General features: G+C 42.1%; 1 protein-coding gene across 2 annotated transcripts in view; it reads right to left on the reverse strand.

Annotated features, from left to right (window-relative positions):
• MAPK11 (mitogen-activated protein kinase 11) overlaps positions 1-19,984 on the reverse strand; it is a 33,730-nt gene extending 13,746 nt beyond the window's left edge. The window contains exons 1-6 of one of the 2 annotated variants that reach the window (XM_035309306.1): positions 19,804-19,984; positions 5,357-5,486; positions 4,361-4,419; positions 3,112-3,223; positions 691-720; positions 511-558 (exon numbers count right to left, since the gene is read on the reverse strand). In XM_035309306.1, coding sequence (XP_035165197.1) covers positions 511-558; positions 691-720; positions 3,112-3,223; positions 4,361-4,419; positions 5,357-5,486; positions 19,804-19,916 — 492 coding nt within the window. In that variant the 5' untranslated portion in view covers positions 19,917-19,984. Of the gene's footprint in view, positions 1-510; positions 559-690; positions 721-3,111; positions 3,224-4,360; positions 4,420-5,356; positions 5,487-6,757; positions 6,858-19,803 lie in introns of those variants that run through there. The other variant, XM_035309315.1, reaches the window with a different exon arrangement.
• Positions 19,985-22,562: the final 2,578 nt, after the last annotated feature.

The raw sequence follows: 22,562 nt of genomic DNA on the forward strand, positions 1-22,562 counted from the left end.
AGGCATACACATTAAAATAGTACTTGAGAAGTGTGGATTGTAGTATTTTGCTTTTTTTATTTTTTATTTTTAGCCTGTAACTGGTAATTCAACCAGTAATACTGGTATCTTTTCATACCATTTTTATTTAATTCAGCTTGTGCAATTTGCGGACATAAAAATGAAAGTTGCTGCATGGCTTCATCTAAATATGGCAGATGTAGATATCATAGGTCAACATTTCAAGATGTACTCAATTAAGTACTGTCTCATGGGCCAAATTATTAGCCTATGTACTATCTGTGACAAACTAGGGATGAACATTTTGCAAAGATCCTTATGTTGATAATAAATTAACATTTGGAAGAAAACACGTGTTCGTGGAAACATCTTTGTATGGCAGGGGAGCAGCAGTAACAAACACACAAAATTACTGGAATCAGAAGGAAAAATGGCAGCTAATGTTTCCTCGGGAAATTGTCATATTGAAAGGTAATACAACATTCTTCATCACAACAGCATGATTCCTACCCTCAGCTCACAGTCTTCATTTACAGCCAGGTTACTGGGCTTCAGGTCCTGTGCCAGAACAGAGACAGTTAGTCAGATACCATTCTAACCTTTCAAGGTATATTCTACGTCTTAGTAACATGTTTGATGCATGGAGGGACACGCTCCATTCATGTTTATTATAGCAATGAATGAACTTACCCGGTGGATGATTCCAGCTGAGTGAATATACTGCAACACAAATGGAAAATAGAAGGTAAGGTTTGAAGTCAGAGGTGAAGGAAGGTGTAAGTCACTTGATTTATCTTTTTGCTACTGGGACTGATGGCTTTATACACAGCAAAGATTTATATCACACTACATTTTCAGGGCAAATGGAGATATGACTAACTTCAAAACCTACATGCTTTATCTTACCCAGAGCTAGATATTTCAAAAAAGGTAGCCATGAACGCTAGATTCTATTAAAAAAAATAACACCCTCTATAATTCCTTTATCAAAAGTTTCTGACCTACTTGAAATTTACTCCAGTCTTATCTAGATGTCCATTTTGATCAGCTGGTATCTCAGTGAAGTCAGTTGCCTATGGAGCAGCATAACTGACTCCTAGATTGTATAAATCCATACATGACTGCAGGTGTACCCATGGACAGGTTAGTGGCCAGAAAAACCACCTAGGACACAGTGTTGCTTCAGATCCACTTCCAGCAGGGTCATGAAGCAATGTTTCAATGTCTGTTCTGCATTTTTGCTATTTTACTTAAAATATAAAACCTCAAAGATTGAGAAAACCTTACTCTGTAACTGCCCATAATTCAGTTGTTAGGATTAACAGCCACTTTATGTATATAATCTTACAAGGATCAGTAAGTGCTCTAAAACATTCTCTTCCATTCTCTAAAGAAGAGTTTGTCTTTTTCTTAGGAGCAGAGATTACCTGTAAAATGGGTATATCAATCGGAGAAAAACCCAAAGAAAACAGAAAGGCATTCTTTTTGTTCCAAACCTATGCACTGTTTATGAACAGGGCAGGGACACACTTAAATGCTGTTCACAATAGCTATGAACAGCTGAATGCAGAGGAAACTAGAACACCTCTTGTAACAGAATTAACCGTGTGCAGGTTCTGCTGAGACAACAGCTGCTGTAGGTAACACCAAGCAGCCAGCTCAGCGGTCTGCCAAACTGCTCCATCCCACGCTAGTGCTCCCGATGTTCAGATGGCTTCTGCAGGGCTTGAAGCCTATAACGAGTACTGCTGGACAGACGTACCAGCGAGTCCAGAGCACACTCGGATATAAGAATACAAGTTGTAATGACCCCATCTTAGATGTAAACAAGGACTTATCTCTGATCAAGTGTTCAGCCACTGAGACGTGAGACTTTCAATTCCATTAAAGACAAACCACAAACAACCCCTCCCCTTGGAAACAAGCTAGTGCATTTCTGAAATTCATAATTCACTTTGCAGCACAACTCTTACTGCTATTTAGCTCTGGTGCAACGGAGTCTTACATTCAAAACCGCATGCTGGATAATTAACTCTGGAATCCATCTTCCTAGTTAAGCTATTAACTTAAGTAAATGTGACAAAGCAATTAAGGGCTCAGCTCTGCAATTCTTATTCACTAAAATCTGCACTTAAATTGACAGAACCCACGTGCATGAATAACAATTACCCTCTCAGGCACCGGATGACTTGCTCAAAACCACACAGTAACTATATCTCAGAGCCTTTTATCCCAGCTTGCTTTCAAACATGCAGTTAATTTTCCATGTCAAAAATATCAAATATTACAAATTTAAGTACTAAAGCAGCAGACACTTCCATTTTCTTTTTACATATGCCTGGGCAAAAACCCTCAGTGTTGGTCTAAAAAAGTGTTTATCACCTAGTACTGGAAAGCATTTTCTAAATCTTCTCCTATTTCATGTTTAATGTCAGGAAGATGGTAACATTTTAGTTCTTTAGGAAGAAAATTTTGCTACAATGTCATTGCCATTGCATATGTTACTGAGTTGTATACATTTTAACAGCTATGATTAAAGGAAACAATGACTTCACAGGCAAAATAAATCCAATGTGATTCTTTGTAACATCGTACATGGCTAGGATAAACTATTACTTTCAAAAGTTTCCTAACAAACCCAAGTAACTTGGTTATCTCTTCACCGGTATTGATCTCTACAAAAATCATGGCTGTAGCTTTTCCAGCTGTCTCATGTCTTTCATGAATGTGAATTACTTAGCATAGTGTGCTTTATCAATTTCACATTCTTCAGAAAATTTTTCACTACTTTCTCTTGAAAGAGGAAATGTCTAAAACACACTGCTCACCTGAGAGACCATAAGACAAGTGAACCTCCTTCAATAATAGCCTAAATAGACACTGATCTACAGTTAATGTTCAAGGGAAATATTCACATGCATTGTGCATGTCAGCACTTGCAGGCTTGGGGTTTTATTTTTGGTTAGCAAAACAATAATTTCTGAAATGATTGCTGCTATCTGTACACTTTTAACACAAACAAAAGTGTTTTAAGTATGGTCACTGCAATGAACCAGTCATTACTACAACATTTTGGTTGTTGCCTCTAATATCCTTATATTCAACCAGTACCTTAAGACCTCGAAGTAACTGATAAATGAGAAACTGTATGTGGTCATCTGTTAACTTCTGGCATTTCACAATGTTATTGAGGTCAGCACCCATTAAATTTGTCACAAGATACCTGTGAAAACAAAACAGACCCTATATAAGAAAACAACAAAAAAAACACCTCATTTAAGATTGGCAGAATGGAAATCCTTGTAAGAGCAGCACATCTAAAGAGTAACTACACACTCCCATGCAGATTCTCTGCTAATGCAGGGTTTATGTCCCACCAGTCAGCTATGAGCTCTAATAATGGAATCACAGCCATGAGATTTAATGTCAAGAAAAAGAAAATTCCTTATGGTACATTAAAAGTTTTTATCTGTGTTTTCTCCATGACGTGCTACAGCAGTTCAGTGTAGCCTCATGTCTTGAGATGAATAGGAAGTCTCACCCAACATAAAAGTGGGAGCTTGGGGCATCGAAACTACAGCTTCTGTGAGGCCCTGGAATATCTGATGATGGAGATTAACATTGGATTGGTTGAAATAGCAGCATTTTGTATAACTCCTTTCCCCACCTCCACTGGAAGTTTTATTTTTTGACAAATTTTGCAGAAACATTGATTGCCTTCCAAAAAAGCATTGGGACAAAAGTATGCATCTACCATTCCCAGTTTTCATTTGTATAGTTTTGCCCTAGAGACAAAATTTGGACAATAATTTTCATAGTTTATAATAATAATAATAGTAATAATAATAATAAGTTAGTTATTATTTTCTCTTCTAAGCTATTTGCCTAGTTGTTTATACCAGATGTAAACCAAGAGCACCTCAGTATAAATAGTATATTTGAGTACCACCAAAATACAACTAGCCCTAGGTTAGTCAGGAATCTAGCAAGATAAATCTAAATTTACCTTGCTTAAGTTAGCCAACAGAATACTTTCCTGCATTCCTGAACAACCCCATGTAACTGAAAAAATAATCTACAGCTAATTGAACCAAAGAAGTTTTAAGTTTACTGCCATTTATGCAACACCAACCCATTTATGAGATAGCTATAATATATCATCACTCAAAAAAGTACTAAAATGAGGCCTGTTCTCCTGCTTTTCTTTTAAGGGAAAAATTGTGAATAGATTGAAAATTAACGTTCTTCACACAGATCCAACTTTGGCTTCAAGTCTATTGGAAAAGTACGTGCTTCCTTTTTAAAACTAGTGTGGTACTTAATTACTAACTAGTCAGAATTCTTTTAAATTTTTACTTACACTTCATTAAAATTTTCAATTGATGTTGCAGGTGTAAAAACATCTAGCAATCCTATAACCTGAAAGACAAGGGAATTGACACTTTGTTTTTATAAATACATAAAGCAATATTTAATTAGTATTGACACTGCTTAGAATTTTTGACAGGAAGCTTACAAATACATGACACACGTTCATCTTGCAAACTCAGTGCAACCTGCCCAATAGGTGGTTTCTGCAGGTAGAGACATAGCTATTTCCATAACTAATTAAAAATCTGTTAATTACAAGTATAACAAGACTTCAGATGATCAGAGATAAAGACAGGAAAGGTCTCACTATAGAAAAGCTGTACACTCACTATACTTAATATTATGTACAATTTCACAAGTTATCTTGTTCTGTTAATTAACGCTTTTAGCATCCCTTTTGCATGATACTTTTCAATCCACTATATTTTATTCAGGCCTCCATTCATCAAGTTACTTTTAAGCAAGTGGATACTCTCACTGAAATAAACTGTCTCAAACTTAGGCCTAAGAACTGAATTATTTGGGGTCTGATATCCTACTGTCTTTCATCTAGGTATTACACTGTCCCTAATTTCAATGAGAGTATCTTTCTTAATTTCTCAGTAGAATCCAAATTCAGCAACAGCAGGTTTGAAATACTCTTCTTTACCTGGACCGATGTTTCAATAGCATCCAATAGCAGTGAGCAGAACACTCTATTACTTCAGTTACAGAAGAGTAGGACCACTTGTTTCAGAATTTGTTAGCTGGATCTTCAAGATCAAATTGGATCATTTTACAGTAAAAAGACAGCCTTTTACAGAAAGTCTCTACTTTAAAGTCAGTGACTTCTTTACAGATGAGTTAGCTAGGTCCAGGTATCTTGGGTAGCCAGAAAGAGAGCTGTACATACTTTTCTAACAAGATTGTACCAAGTTAAAATTAAGCCTATATTACAAACTTTTGTCATAAAAATCAGAAGGGAAAGCACTCACTCTTCACTTACGTTCTCATGCTTCATGTGCTTCAGCAACCTAAGCTCTCTGTAGGTCCTCCTTGCATGAATAAGTGATTGGAAAGGTCTTGAAAGCTTTTTTACTGCCACCTTCTGTCTTGTTTTGGTATCATAAGCTGAACTACAAGAAAAAAAAAGTCTATGTTGAAGGCACGTTCTATTTCAAAGCTCTCCGTTAGTTCTCTGTAGTTCACTGCAGAAACTTAAGCTCTGCAGGGGATTCTTACTCCTTCCTTTGCCCTCTTCTCCTTCTGGTCATGGACTGCAACTGGGGGAAGCTAGTCAGCAGTAACCATGAGCATTCAAAGACAGTTCCCATAATGTTTCTTTGGGAAATGCCAGTAACAAATGAACAACAGGTACACGTCTTGAACTGCAGCACACAAATCCTGCCGACATAAAGCATGTGCTTAACTTTATACACATGGAGATGTCCCACTGAAGAGGACACTAAATACACAAGTAAGCATTTGTGGGAAAGGGAAACCCACTGGTGTTTTTTGTGCACTACAAGGCATGACAAGTACAAAACGGCACACACAAATACGGTCTGCAATGTAGCACAGGAATAGAAACGATCTCTTTATATTTTACTTCATGATACTAAACAGAATGATTACAAAAATATTAGTTTGCTACTTGCTCTTCAGTTTGCTGCTTTCTCATATTACAAAAAGAATTGCTTTAAATTGTTATTCTTATTCATTTAATTATTTTTTTTTCAATTCTAATGCCTTGAAATTCTGTTTAAATTGTAGATAGCACTATCTGCTATTGCTAGCAACAGCATTAGCAAGCACAGAACCTTTACATATTCATCTTCCAGAACATTTCTGAGTTACAAACCACTGAAAATTAAGTAACATGAAAAAATGTGCAATACAGGATGACAATGGTCAACAGGCACACTAGATGCTAGTAGCTCCTCATGGTCAGTGTTTAAAACACTCCTGAGAATTGCAGTAGGATCACCTGTTAGAGACAAAAAGATCTGTCTTGCCTGGAGTGGCTCCCAAACTATTACACCAAGCCTATAATCAGCTCCAAGGTGGTGGACTCCTACACATATTTGGTCCACCAGAAAGTGAGGAAGAGCCAAGTGCAGCAGAAACTCTTCACTTGCAGAGGACAAGGCAGTGTTTCTAACGAGAAGCAAAACCAGATACAAACAACAAATGGGTAGCAAGAACAGTGACATCAAAAAGATGATCATGATCCAGCTATCTTAGACTTCACTGAATCTCTCAAAAGGCCAATGCAGAGCACAATCCAGTAATGTTTTATTCAATAAAAACAGAGTAAGAGGAAGTAGATTTAATCAACAAGTTTCTTGCAGGCACCATGGAAGGAGTGAGTCACTCATGAGATAAATGAAATAGATAAGCAGATTACTTAGCTAGTTTCTTGCAAGCATCTCAGAAGTGGATCTTCAGGGAAGTTTTAAAGGTGTAGAGGGTTGTGGCTTTGCAGAGCACCTCAGGAAGGGCTTTCCCTGAGCAGAAGAAAGAAAGCATAGGAAGTAGGAGAAGACCCGTATCACTCTGAGGAGAGGTAGAAGGGATATGATAAGAGACTTGTTCTGACAGAAGGGTAGGGACACAGTTATTCAGGATATGAGGACACTGTGTTACTCAAATATGTGGAGCAGCTCAAGGAATGAATGGTGCAAGAAGAACTGACAATAAAGACATGATAAATACCACGAGTGGCCACAAACACAACATGAAGATTGCAAAAGTCAATCTGAAGAAATAAAAAGGAAGTCAATGCTTCGCTGCAAGTATAACAAAGATGAGATATAATTGCCATGAGCGTAATCCTGATCAACGAAGCCAATGGAGAGCACCACAGTCTCAGCACCACTTGCTAGATCCATTCTAACTTTTTCCAGTAAAAAAGGAAATGTTTATACAGATAAATAAATAAGATTGCCCAAAACAGCAATCTGTGCTTAACATCTCAACTATTCTGGCAATTCCCAAGCCTTCCCACTCACTCGTGTACCGGTTTGTGAAATACTGTGTGCATTATACAAGACTAGGAGGAATTAGGTTTTAAATCCCATTATCATGATAAACATCCCTTTCCTCCCAATTCTAATGTCAAACATGGTTTTCAGTAGTTTAAAAACTGCTGATCTTTAAGATAGATTGCTTTTTACTCTCCGTATGACTCAAGGCTGCAAAGCTTTCAGATGGTACAAAGCACCATTTTCCATGTTCAGTAATTCTTATGAGAGCAGCTTTTTAGACCCAGGATGGAAGCACATAAGGACCACCACCAACATAAACACCCACAACATCAATGACAAAAACACAAAAGCAAACAGAAACTTGAATTTTTGAACCTCCAACGGGAAATGATGAACTGCAGCTGAACAGGCCAGGAGCGGTCTTGGTTTAAACGTGTTCCCTCACAGGCAAGGAACTGTAGCAAGTGACAACCAGAGCTAATGCCTTCAAGCTTTTTCCTCATTTACCGTCATCATAAGTCAAGTTATTAATTCTGAAGCATTCAAAACAATAGATTTCACTTTGTTAGACTGTTTTGTTTATCGGATCCACAGACAACTAGTGTCTGGGACCTCTGCTTGGAGGCAGCAGGCCACTGCCTTCATTTCTCTCCATCTCTGAGTTTGGACTCGGTCTGTCCCTCTCGCCATTCTACCATCACAGCTGCGATCTGAGTTGTCCCCTGAATCCCCCATGGCCCCCTGCGTGAGTTGTTAGGCAGCAGGACTAACTGTGTCCCTGCCCGTGCCACTTTCCTCAGAGCATTCAGCTGCCAGACTGGCTCCCCAGGCAGCAGGCCTCTGGTGCCAGCCACGGCAGCTCCGCGGGCCTGGCTCTGCCTGGCTCCACCAGAAACCCTTTCTCCGGGCCTGTTACAAGCTGCTGGTGAAAACGAGCCCAAACAACTCCTTCAAAACAAGCCAAAGGTGTGCTGTTACTAAAAAAAGGTTGGAGACCCTCACCTTCCTGTACCATGTACTACAATCACTCACATCCTTCCCACCTCTGCCTTTAAACCGAGGGCACTTCTCTGTCAGGCTCTTGGCCTTTGCAGCATATCACCCACAACTGCCAGAAACTTACAGCTCCTTTTTCTTTTGCAAGGCATTTTCTACTGTTGCGGGTCCTTGGGAGCACAGGCTTCAGCTTTGGCAAGCCAGCTGTGTTAACAAATGCTTGCACCTGGCCACAAAGCATCCTCCCAGCGGTTCAGCTACTGTTACCCAAGTTTCTTTCAGGTTACTTATCCTTGGAGTCCTGCTGCTGATTGTTACATTATCTCATGTAGCTGTACAGCATAATACCATAGAGATAAACTTTGATACTTGTAAAGGGATATTGTCTCGACACTTCATTCATAGAAAACAGTGAAAGTGAGTTTTTAATTGCATATTGTCGGTATTTCTAACACTACCATAGAGCCTTCATGCCTCAGCAGAATGTGGGAACACCATGTTAGAAATTCTATCACAACACAAAAAGAAACCCAATTTGAACTATATTTTATTTTACCAGGAACAGTTTTGTATCAATCTTAGCAGTAGTCCTTTTAGACATGATTGCTCTTGACCCAGAACCCCAGGCAGTTATGCCAGGCATTTTTGCTGCCTGTCCTTTCTAAGATCAAGGATATAAATGAGCCAATGTTCTCCCTGCAGGGACGGCATCGTTTTGACACAGATTGGAGACTTTTGCTTGATGTAAATTTCAGTCAGTGCCTAAATTAGACATACCTTTCCAGCGTTGTCAGCTCCTGCGTCTAACACTTCTGTTGACATTCCACTAGATGAAAGAAGAATCTCTATTTATATGTACATTTTTCCTGTTCTTAGAGAAAAGTTTGAACAAACAAAGCTTATGCAGCCCAGAAACTCAGAAGGCAAAATGCCCAGGTTTCATACTAACTTCATGACTTTGATTGGGCATGGATTTTCGTAGTTGATGTTTATAAATATTGACTGTACATATAGTCATTTCCTTAGTGTCCATGGTCAGTTTATCCCCTGCGGTTGCAGACCGGTAATACTGGACAAACCACTCGTGTGCAGCCCAGTCACATCCTTTGGGGCTTTAGGATTAGAAGCACACTATTCAGCTACAGCTATTTAGCCTTTAGATCAGATTTCTTTCAGCAGCTGGAGGGCTGCTTGTGGGAGCCCAACCTATTGAGCCACGCATGGAGCCAACTCCTGTCCCTAGTAAACTCCAGTAGGCAATACAGGAGGGACTGCTTGCGGGATCAGCAGGTCCCGCTCCTGAACTTACTAATCTTTGGGCTCTGGGAGGGCTCATTAGCTGGGCACAATACTATACGAGACAGCTGTAAAAGGCTCAGCTTGAATGAAGTGTTTGGTCCAGTAAGTTCTCTTCATTCCAGGAGCCAGCTCAGGTCTAGCTGATGCAAAGCGAAGGCAGGACCCAAGCTGATCATGTGTCGTGCCAGGATGGTACCCCTGCAGTGATCTCCCAGCTTCTAACAGCTGATTGTCCGTAATACCCCATCACCCCAAACAACCATAAGCCTGCAGAGTGTGATTTTATGTTTGTGGAAGCATTGTATCTGTACAAATAATTATTCTAAGAGATTCTTATGCTAAGAGATTAATTTTGGATTAAGTGGAAAAAAATGCAGAGAATACTAGCATTTCTGACTTATTTTCTACAATTCAGTGTCCCAGCTTGGGAGGCTGTTACCCCTACATCACCACAAGTTTGACAACTGGTTGGATGCCCTAAACAAAATTTGGAGGGAATACTATGCATGAGTTGATCCTTAAATTTGTTCCATGTCATGATGACACTATGTCTGTTTCTTTCACATATGTTCAAGGTTACTGTTTTTACTTCTTTCACTGCAGCACAACACAGGAGGGGGTACTGGTTGACAGTCGGCTGAATATGAGCCAGCAGTGTGCTCAGGCGGCCAAGAAGGCCAGCAGCATCCTGGCTTGCATAAGAAACAGCGTGGCCAGCAGGTCCGGGGAGGTGATTGTCCCCCTGTACTCAGCTCTGGTGAGGTCGCACCTCGAGTACTGCGTTCAGTTTTGGGCCCCTCACTACAAGAAGGACATGGAGGTGCTCGAGTGAGTCCAGAGAAGGGCTATGAAGCTGGTGAAGGGTCTGGAGAACAAGTCTTACGAGGAGCAGCTGAGGGAGCTGGGACTGTTTAGCCTGGAAAGAGGAGGCTCAGGGGCGACCTTATTGCACTCTACAGGTACCTGAAGGGAGGCTGTAGCGAGGTGGGGGTTGGTCTATTCTCCCTCATGCCTGGTGACAGGATGAGGGGTAATGGGCTAAAGTTACACCAGGGGAGGTTTAGGTTTGGTATTAGGAAGAACTTATTTACCGAAAGGGTTGTTAGTCACTGGAATAGGCTGCCCAGGGAAGTGGTGGAGTCACCATCCCTGGAGGTCTTTAAAAGACGTTTAGATGTAGAGCTTAGGGATATGGTTTAGTGGAAGATTTGTTAGCATTAGGTCAGAGGTTGGACTCGGTGATCTTGGAGGTCTCTTCCAACCTAGTCTATTCTGTGATTCTGTGATTCTGAGTTTCTTTCCTTCACTGGTCAACCCAGAGGCCACACTCCTCCAGTAAGTGAAGATTCCCCATTGCATGTAAGTACAAGGGGAAAAAAACAAAAGAAAATGAAACATAATTCATGCTCAAAACACAGATTCACGTGAGCAGAACTTGAATTTTCTTAAGAAAGAAGGTATCATCCAGAAAATAAAATGGAAGTACACAGAATATCTGCCACATATTTGGTACAGCCACAACCTTGAGCTCTTATCCACAGACCTAAGCTCCGTTTCACAAACTCTTTGACTCCTTTCAGCACAGGAGACACAAACCTCCTTGTGGCCAAATGTCCAGACTTCCTAATAAAAATGGGTAACAGGAGCAGAAGGGTGTATGTGAGCAAGCATTGAGGGAAAGGAGCAGAAGAGAGGTCAGCATACAGAGCACATAGGCACTGACACAGACAGTCCTTACTGCACTATGCATCGGGAAGTAAATTGGGAAAAAGGGGACAAAAAGGAATCCTGTCCTGGACATTTTCTATTGCTCAGTTCCTCACAACTGCAGTGAATGACAGCTCTTTTTACAGCTCACATAAATGTCACTTAATTAAAGCCATCATGTGAATAACAAGGCTTTAGGGTTTTGTTTGCAAGGTTTACTTTGTGATCTTTGTCTTATGGGTCTTCTCCAGGATCTTGCTCTTCTTTATTCTAAATAAAGCTTAAATAAACCTCTTTTTTATTTTTATTTTTATATTTTTTTTGATGGGTCTACCTTTTATTGTAGTATGGAATATCTCCTCAGGTGTATATAAATACTTGAACAGAGGATACAATGGAGACCGAGCCAGCCTGTTTTCAGTGGTGCCCAGGGACAGGACGAGAGGCAATGGGCACAAACTGGCACACAGGAGGCTCCCTCTGAACACCAGAAATTATTTCTGTGCTGTGTGGGTGGCTGAGCACTGGCACAGGCTGCCCAGGGAGGTGGTGGAGTCCTCTCCTTAGAGATGAAAAGCTGCCTGGACATGGTCCTGGGCAGCCTGCTCTGGGTGTCCCTGCTTGAATGGAGGGTTGGACCATGGGGCCTCCAGAGGTCTGTGCCAACCTGTCAGTAGTCTTAAAAAAAAGTACACACAGCATCTACCCAGCACCAGAAAATGTACCGTAACAGCTACTGGCAGTGCAGCAAGAGAAGAGCAGAACAAGACCACCCACAATAAGCTTAAGCTAAGCAGCAAAGTAAAGCCAGTAACTGGTTCATTTGTTTCTTCTTTATAAATGTTTTGTTACTTTTTTGTTACAAGTTCAAATTGGTGATTTCCACCCCCAAGAGCCAGACTTACAGTACAGAGTTTATATTTGTTAACTAAACCACACAAATCACAACACCTATGTGCATCGGAAGGAACCCATAGAGAAAAAACTGAGACAGTAACAAGACAAAGGGTGGGGGGATGAGTAATGGGCATCTCTGAAACAACGCGTTAATCTCCCATTAGAGAAGAAAACCTTCCTTGATGGTGTCAGGTTATTGCATTGTAAAATTATATCCTATCACTTGGACATTATTCTAACACACTATGCTGAGCACTCCCATCAATTGTTTTGGCTTTAGTTCAATCACTGTCAATTATCTCAGATTAATTTACCACTAGATCTAACTATAAAAGCCGGAAATATCTATTATATATGCGATACAATTGTTCATTAACCAACATAAAAACAAGTGCATACTCTTAAGCAGACATTGCAACGGTACTAAAAAATAATTGCTATCCATTTGTTTACATGCATTGCCAATCTTTTCTTAATGTTACAACACAGTAATAATGATGGTTGTATCAGCCTCCGAATCCACAAGCTCTTTTTAGTCTTCTGGTCTGTCTCTGGTGTCTCCACAGTGACTTAAATATTCAAATAACTTTAGGGAAGCGCAGTCACACTTTTCTAGGTGAAGTTATCGGCAGTATAGCTTATAGCAGTGGGAGTGATGAATATAAAATTACCGTTGTGAGAAAAACATACAAAAGGTTGGGGTCAGAAGCTGTCAGCTTCCTCAGCACATGTAGCCAACTCATGGATACTAAAATAATCATGTATTTGAGATAGCCTATAAGCCCAGTGCCAGTATTTAAGCAAGAAAATCAGTCAACTGCCACAAAGCCAGATTAATGCTAATGACGACTGTATTCTATTCAGCATTTCATTAGGGAAGGCTGCCAGGTAGTTACAAATTACGGGCTCAGAACCTACAGCTAGAGATGTTAGCAGGTAATCTGGATATAAAGTTTAATATGAAAAACATTAGTGCTTTCAAATATATTACATAAACCTAAACAGACAAAATCTGACGTGCATTCTTGTCCTTCTTTTTCCTATTCCTCCCCCACTTCTCCTTCACATTTCCTGTTTTCTCTCCCTACGCTGGCCAAAATATTAAATGTTAGCACTTTGTTCTCAGGTCACGTAGGGGTTCTGCAGCGCCCTGCCTCCCCTGAGCCTACACCCAGAAGTAGGACACGGGCTTTTAGGTACCAACTAGCTAAGGGCTCTAAAATTGCAAACAGCTCTTTGGGAAGCTTTGTTGAAGCGACCAGGCTCTGAGACTCTGAAAAGGGATTGTGCACCCTGGGCAATTGCAGTCACAATCAGGTGTGATGGCCGGAGAGCAGTTAGCTATGCCACTGCTATACCATGCGGCCAGGAAGGCGCATATTACAACTAATTGTAGTGAAGGAGGGACGGGGGAGACCCTCTGCAAAGATTTTTTTATTTTAATCATATATTCCTACGTCCACACAGAAGGCTGTAGCTCCATGTTTCTTGCTGTCTTTCTGTCATGACTGGCTGCTCTTGTGCCCCATATCTCTTTGCCACCTCATGCCCGCCCTGCTCTCTCAAAAAGGTCTCACTAATTCCTTATGAAATAAAACCAGCAAAATACCAAGTAGTCTTCCCCAGTTCTGGAGCTTGCATTTTTTTCACCCTTCCTGCAAGTCCTTCCACCACACTCCTCACACACATTTGGGTGTTTCTCATCTGCTCTCTAACTACTCCTTTGGCTTCGTGATGGCGCCCTACCAACAGATCTCTGCCACAGTTATTCTCAGCCCTTCTTATCCTTCTCCACAAACACTTCCTTTCTGATTCAATATCTTTCACTAAAAGCATTCTTAGACACTTTCATTTTAAACACAAACCTGGACTCTACTGATTACCACCCCTCTTCCCTTTCCTTTCCAAAGTCAGTCACTATGCTGTTTTAACAACTGGAAAACACGTAGAGTAAAAGGGGAGGGAAGGAGTCCCATGCGGGCTGCACTCCATCCCGGTACGCCAGCAAAGCCACCTTCACCCGGCTCTCCAGTGCTGCCTCCCTGCCAATGCTCAGAAACACTCTCCTGTCTTCTTTTTCCCTTGATCTTTCTTTTCATGAAACGTCTTGAATTCTTGACCTCCCCTGGCTTTGTAGCTGCAAACCCCATGGTGTCTTCATTCCTAACAGCTATTTCATCATCTTCCTCTGATGGTCTTTCATACTCTGCAACATTTTTTTGCTTAACTTCTTTTCATCCATTCATTGTAGCAATGCTGTTGCAAAGATCCTTTTCCTAACATGTAACATTGACTATGTAACTCTTTTTATTTATCCCCACACCACTCCCAAGTGTTTTAACAAGCTCAGAAGGGCTCTTTGTAAATATATGCAAAACAAATGAAAGCCCTCAAAACTCTCCTTCTGAATGAGGCATACCAAAATCAGACAACTGCTAATGAAGCTTGGACAGCGCTATGTTAACAACATTGTTTGCTATTTTTCCAGTAAAATCTAATTATATTTAGGACAGAGTTCTACCCCTGTTAAGTGCATCAGAACCAAAAGAGCTAATCCAAAAGAAGAGCAGCCCAAAGTGAGCCCACTGAAGTCAACTGGCTCTACATGTGCCTGGGATCCTGCCTTTAGCTTGTAAAGATCTACATGGTCTTCAGTTTCCAGCTGTATTTACACGCAGGAGCTGTGCGTTATCACCACTCCAAAAGCTTATCTAAGCATGTACTATTTAAACAAGCCTGGAATGTTACAGTGACACATACTGTAATTCCGGTAAGGTGATCTTAGAGTTGAAATCTTACACTTAGTATCACTAAGGTGAAGTAAAATGTCCCTTTAAAAACATTATCATACGAAAGTCACCAAGTACAATCTTGGATGGGGGAATTTTTTGCTTTATTAGTCAAAGACAATTTATATCATCTTTTTAAAAAACTCACACTACTCAGTTGGCTCAGCATCAAGGACAACCTCGGTAATCTCCCGTTCCAGTCTTGCACACTACTGCCCTTCATACATCGCGAGTGACAATCCAGCCAGAAATCACAGGACTGGGTGGATGGGGGAAAGAGGGGGGTTGAACTTCAGGATTAAAGTCTTCTGCTTTTGTTTTTCCACTTGTACTTCCTCAAAGTAAAATAGAAGCCTAAGCCACCCCCCATCTTTCACACAAGATAAGCCAGGACAAAAACTTAATGGACCTTAAGCATGCTATTAAGGTTAGTGGGATGGAGGGACTGACCTGTGTAAGTGCTACACCATGGAAATGGCTTAAGGCAGGCTGTGCCTGCCCACTTCCCAAACCGAGGCCTGTGTCATTACCCTCTGACTTAGCAGGCTACTTTTTAAAATGTATTATGCAACCTGAGTTTGTGTTAGGCATTGCGTAGTCTTAAAAGTAAAGGAGAGTGACTGCCTGAGGAAAGGCAAAAGGTATGGAAAAATCAGTGCAGGGAAAGCAGTACCGATACCAACGGCTTCTGAGGAAACAGCACATAAGTTTCTGCTTGGGAAGAAGTCCTTGACTCACTTCTGTTAATCTTGCAAGGTCTTTTCTTTCCAGGGAAGACAGAAAACAGAGTTTTCAATATGCTAATGGGAAATCACCCGTTGGAGAGATCAGAGAGTGTGCTGCAGAAGGCTGTCTATACCTCCCAGGCAAAGGTAGGATTAAGTAGGTTGGAAGACAGTTTACAAAAGCTGGCATGAAAAGAGGCGTACAGGCTTTAAAAAAAAATACACAACAGCAAAGCAAAGAGCTATCCATGTTACATAATTTGGGTATAATAAAAAAGCTTTGAAATAGAAGAGATGAAGAAGCTGTTCCTCAGACAGGTGGCAACACCAAGTCCCAGAGGGAAAGGTGGACTGGTGCCAGAGCACATGGGATCCAACAAGGACATACAGCTGAGAGGCAGAGATGCTGCAGGCTGGGGATCTTGCTTATAAGCAGTATCACCAGAACAGTCGATGAGACTTGAACACAATCAGAAGTATTATTTAAAAGATGGAGTCACAAGAGACAAGAGTTTAAGATACAGCTTGACCTCCGTCTCTTTCTCTAGAACTGCAACAGAATGACTGTAGATGAAAATTGCCATGTGAAAGTTTGATTGTTTTCCATCTAAATGGCTATCAGCCTAAATGCTGCACTTAAAACCAAAAACCTTTTTAAAACTCAAAATCAGCAGGGACAGGGTATGGTCTGTAAAAGTCAACCAGCTCTCTGATTTCAGTGAGAGACAAATCCAACTCTGAGGGTGGACATTGTGCAAGGAAACTTCAAATTAAACAGTTTAGCAGGTTGGGTTTGAGGAAGAGTCATTTTCAGATATATATATATAAATCTACCTGCTAAACAAAGCGATAACACAAAAAGAAGATGACTCCCAAAGACACAGTTATTCATGTAACTTTGGTACATGCCAATATGCCAAAAACTTCTGAAAAAAGAAAAATTGACAAAAATGTACGGGTGATGTATCCATTGGTCACTTTAAATGTCATTAAACTACCACACACATCCCATGCATTCACAGGGCTTTAATTCTTCCCCTGAATTAAAAACAAAATCAGATATGAGAGCAGCCAATGGAAAGACATCCACCAGCTTGAATGGCCACAGCAGAGAGCTGCGGTAGGAAGCCCTCTGTGCAGTTATGATACATGAGTCATGCAAAGGGAGCGAAGAACTTGAAGGAAAAAGCTCACAGTTCTCTCTCTGTCTCATGTGGATGCTGAAGTGCAACTCCCTTCAGCACCGTGGCTGCGATCTTTCCAGGATTTCCAAGGACTTTTCTGTTTGATGTGGCATTAGAAGTGAGAAAAACAGTAAAGCTCCTGGTACCAAGGCAGATATTTTATACATATCTGCATCTAAATAAAAAAGAAGAAAAGCATACTGGAAGCACTGTGCTCGATATTAATATTAGCATTTTGCAACGAATTCACTTTTGGAGAGGTATGTAAAAATTAATCCAAATGAAAACTGTATTAAACATACGAAACATCAATAAATTGGGCCAAAACATGGCCTCCTGACACAAACTCTTCTACAGATTCTGAGCTGCAAGCAAAGGGCAATCAGAAGTTAGTGTAAACACAAATATTTGCCTTATACTTCTTATTACCAAGTATCACTTTAGTTGCACAAGTCTATCCGATGTTGCTGACAATTTACTGTAAAAAAGGAAAGGGTGAGACTACAGAAGAGGTTCCCTGAGGTAAAAAAAAAAAATATTTGTTACAACAACTTTGTTCCTGTTTTAAAGCCAGTGTTTGGAGTTCAGGACTTTGGCTTCTATTCAGCAGAGCACTTAAGAATTTGTTTAATTCCAGTGGTTTCTGTAAGACTTAAACATGATTTTAGACATTTTACTGAATAGGAGTACAATTATTCACAAAAGCAATATAGCATATTACTCAAGGGAACGATTGTGTCTCGTGGGTCTCCTGAGTAAAGCATGTGCATATAGAGGGAAAAAAATCAATTTCAATAGAGACTAAAAATAGATGGCTTTTCTGAGACATGAACCTTTTCCTCACATTCAAGATCTGTTTGGGTTTATAGTTCATCGATGTTAACAAGGCTATTAATGTAGAGCAATATTTTATTACTCTATTTAGTTCCTAAACATATATTTTAGAATAAACCTTTCCTATAGCATCTTCCAGGCTTCATCTTATATGCCAGTTCTAGGCTTCTCCACTGACAAAATACTGGGATTTGCTTCACAGACAGCAAAGAAGTAGGTACAATAAATTAACACTAACAGTTTTTTTTTTTTTAAAAAAAAAAAAACAAACCACAAAAACAACAACAAAACACCAGCTGTGCTGCAAGTGAACCACCACGTTTTCATTTCCTTCACAATTTCTCAAAAGTCTTGACATGTCATTACAAAATTCAGCAGAGTAGGTCTTCCCCTTAAGACTAGGGAAGTATAAACAGGAAAAATAATCAGAAATGCAGGTTTCATTGGAATATGACAGTAGTTTTTTCTCATACTATATAACCAGCTCCTACTTTGTAAAATCATAGAGAAAGAGAAGTAAGAATTTGTCTTTTAAATAAACTATGTCCTTGTGAAACTATTTACAACAATCAGATAGTCACAGGACTATACCCTTAACTACAATGAGAGGTATCAATATTTACACAAAGTTTGCCTAGATTTCCCTGGTGCAAACACAGAACTAAAATAATAAAGAAGAGAAGAATTAAAAGATAATCCTCACTAGTCCTGAGTGTTTCTGCTGGTTGTAGGAGGGCTTTTAAATACATATTCCTATTTTACTTGTAACTGAGGCACTTCATGGAGCTAGAGAAGGAAGCAATAAATAAGAAACTCCATAAATGTTCTCCGGTATCTGGCTGTGAAGAGGAAAAAGTGAGTGAGACTACTCGCAAGTTTAGTCAACGGCAAAAAGTTAAGTTCTAAAGAAACCTTTTTTGTATAGTATATTTGCTTAAGGGCCCGCTATAGATTGTTTCTACATACTTCCACTTAGCTAATAAAAGTGGCATGCTTCTTTTACAGAAACTCCTTAAACATTACTATTATTTCCAAACATTGATTCAAAGCTTTTGTGCGCAAAGTGTGCGTCAAACATGAAAGCAATAGCCTGATCTGCATCGGGAGCTCCCCAAACCGCAAACTCTCTATAGGAATTCAGTAAAAAAACGGAAATGGCTGTATGATAAGGAGATGTGATAAACCCTTATGCAACAATAAGACTCCAAAATCCTTGGGGCCTCGTTCTGTCCCAATTTGTGCCCCAACCCCTGAAGCCCCCCAGCGAAACCCCTCTCTCCCACAGCGGTCTGCAGCCTGCCTCGCCTGAGAGGGGTCCCCAAGGGGCTCCAGCCACCCCGCTTGTTTCTGAGGGGAAAATTCAACCCGACTCTTTGTTCAATGGTCCTGCCATTGCCTTGTTTGCCAGGAAGAGCGGAGCTCACGGACACACGTGGGTTAGGGTTTAGACGGCGAGGACACGGGGCTGAGGGGGCCAGCAACAGGCAGCCCTACAGCCCTTCCCCAAACCCTACAAGTGCCTCCCCGCCCGCTCTGAGGGGACCACGACCGTGTGAGGGGACAGGTGCCCGTTTCCCACTGGGGCACGCCATGACTGTGCAACATTTTCAGCTCTGGGGCAACCACCTCCAGCCCGAGCGGGCCGAAAGGGGGGCCCCCAACTTTCCCTGACGGAAGGCCGGCGCGGCTGCCCGGTTGCCCGGGTTACGGCGAGGCAGGGCCGGCGGCCCCGGGCTGCCGTGAGGGCGGGCGGGCGGGGCGGCTGCGGCGTGCTGAAGGGAGAGCGCCCGCCGCCGCTCCCCGCTGCCGGCGGGGAACCCCGGCCCCGCTCCGCGCCCCGGTCCCCCCCCGGGCGAGCCGCCCCGAGCCCCGCTCGGCTGCACGCAGGTCCGCGGCCAGGCCTGGCGGCCCCGGCCGGCATTGTGTGCCCGGCGCCGGGCGGCTCTCGCACGGCAGCGCGGCGGGGCGGGCGGAGCGGGGCCCCCCGGGCAGCACCTGCCGGCTGCCGGCCCCTCTCCCGCCGCCCCGCACCTACCACACGGAGCCGTAGGCGCCGGAGCCCACGGGGGTGAGGTTCTGGTAGCGCTGCGGCACCTCCCACACCGTCTTGTTGAGCTCCTGCCGGTAGAAGGCACCGCGCTCGGACATTTTGGCGGAGCCGCCGCCGGCAGCGGCAGCAGCAGCAGCGGCAGCCGCCCCTCAGCCGGGGCGGGGAGCGAGGCGGGCACGGCCGGCGCCGCCGGGGAGGAGGGACCGGGAGGGGAAGGGGAGGGGAAGGCGGAGGACGAGGGGTGGCAGCAGCAGGGACCGGAGTCGCGGCCGGGGAGGTGGCGGTGCCACCAACACACCTCTCGGCCACCCCCTTGCCCCGCGCAGAATCGTTAGGGTTGGAAAAGACCTCCGAGGTCATCTGGTCCAACCATCCCCCTACCACCAGTGTCACCCACTGAACCATGTCCCTAAGCACCACGTCCAACCTATCCTTGAACACCCCCAGGGACAGTGATGCCACCACCAACCCGTCCCGATGCCTGTCTGCTCTTTCTGAGCAGAAATGTCTCCTCATTTCCAACCTGAACCTCCCCTGGCACAACTTGAGGCCATTCCCTCTCGTCCTATCACCAGTTACCTGTGAGAAGAGGCCGACCCCCAGCTCCCCACAGCTTCCTTTCAGGTAGTTGTAGAGAGCAATGAGGTCTCCCCTGAGCCTCCTCTTCAGACTAAACACCCCCAGTTCCCTCAGCCGCTCCTCACAGGACTTGTGTTCCAGGCCCCTCACTAAAGATTCAAGCCCTTAAGATAAAGATGGGAAGAGTCTTGAAAAACATTAAATCCTCCAAACACACCACCTAAATTAAAATGTTCTCTGATTTGTTTATTTGTTGGTGGCTTTTTTGTTGTTGTTTGTTTGTTTTCAAAATACACTGATACAGCATCTCAGTGACTTGTGGAATCAGCAACATTACCACTATATTTGCCTGTGGAATCAGCAACGTTACCCCTGTATTTGCCTGTGTGTAATTTCATTTGATAGCTTCTTACACTCCCTTGAGGACCTCTAAATAACTTGTATGCAGCCTGCTTGCATAGATTCACTGTATGGAGATTGTTCTGCATCTGCCAAGCATTGCAGTTAATTTTGACAAAGGGGTGCTCAGCCTTATGGTAGGACATCACTGTGAGTATACAGAACTTGTACACTTGAATAATTCCAAGCAAAATGAGCCAGAAGGCAAGTTTTATGGATGCTCCAAGCACTGTATAGTTAAAGTTCAGCTCTGAAATCTCAGACTTCCATACCAAGACTACCTGAGTGAACAGCACCAGCAACTTTGGCATTTGCTCATTGCATTTCAGGTTAAAAAATTCATGAATGACACGAGTATAGCCATTTAGAACCATCCACACAAGGAGAACTAAGTAATCCTAAAGCCACAACTTAAGTTTTTGTTTTCACACTGCTCTAGTGCAACAAACATCTCTGGTCCTCCAGAACCTACTCCTTGGTTCCACTTCAGTTTCTGTGCTGTTAATTTCTGGGCACAGTATATGAAGTAAGTGGCAAGTGTGAAAAATCTAATCACTCATTTATGTATCTTATTTTTGTCAGTACTACCATTATGGATTTTAAAATCAGAATAACAGTACAGTCACCAAGCCAAGAAGAAATATTTCCTTCCTACCCTCCTAAAGTAAGACGGCCAAAATGTTTTACAGTGCCAAAAATGAAGCAAATAATGCTACCTGCTGACTTACTGTACTTAGCGTCTTTCAGCGTTTTGGCCACTGGACCTTCACCCACTCACCAAGCGCTAGATTGTTTCTTGCTAACTGCAGCAATGATTTTTGGAAGTTAAATCTATCCCTATTTGCCCAAGCTTCTGATCATGCACTTCCCACAGGAGTTCATTTTTTGTCATTGATATTTACAGTCACTCTCAATTTCCTGTCCGCTGTGAGCTTCTGTCAGATATTTGTGTTGCAGTCATTACTGTGAGATTGTGTTTGAATACCATGTTTTGTTGGATAAGACATATACAATGTTCTTCTTCATGTAATGAGGGAGATATAAAAAAATGTGGTCACCAAATGAATCCCCGTTATACCCCAATAACCACCTGTTTACCTTCCTGCATTAATTATACTGACATTTCTATTCAGTAGGATTAGTTTCTTTTAACTAAGATTTTGTGAAAGATCACGAGCTAAAATCCATATATGATAAATCTGGAGGGAATAAAATTAACCCCCAGGAACCCAGAGACCTTGGAGGACAACATATTTGAGTTGTTTCAGAGCTAGTTAGGTTACACGTCTCCCAACACCTCCTGTAAAGCAAGCCCTATCCAGCTGCTCCTCCTTTTCTGCTGTGGGAGGAACAGCTCATCCATCCTTGCTGACTCAGCTAAGGCAGCATGATGAAAAGGAAGAGCCTGCTTTCTCAGTGAGCCATCTTCTTTTCTGCTAGATCCTGTTTTACAGGCTGGCCAGTTGTTTACATGTACAACAGAGAGAAGAGTGTGAGTGCACTCTGAAGAGGTGTGAAGGAATAAGGAAGTAATAAGGTCATGGCTTCCTCTGTATATACTTGCCTTCTTAGGAACTTTCATTTCCAGTACATGAGAGAGTGCCACATTAAGCTGCACCTAAAGCCACATTAGGGCTGACCATGGGCCAGGGGAAGCCATAAAACTGATAGTGGCCGCTATGTTGGTAAGTGCCCCTTCCTGCCTGCCCTGACTGATGCATAACTCTTTGCAACGCTGTTGCTAATAATAAACATGGAAACTCAGA

This window comes from Oxyura jamaicensis, chromosome 1 (genome assembly GCF_011077185.1).
Source record: "Oxyura jamaicensis isolate SHBP4307 breed ruddy duck chromosome 1, BPBGC_Ojam_1.0, whole genome shotgun sequence".
NCBI classification, from domain to species: domain Eukaryota; kingdom Metazoa; phylum Chordata; class Aves; order Anseriformes; family Anatidae; genus Oxyura; species Oxyura jamaicensis.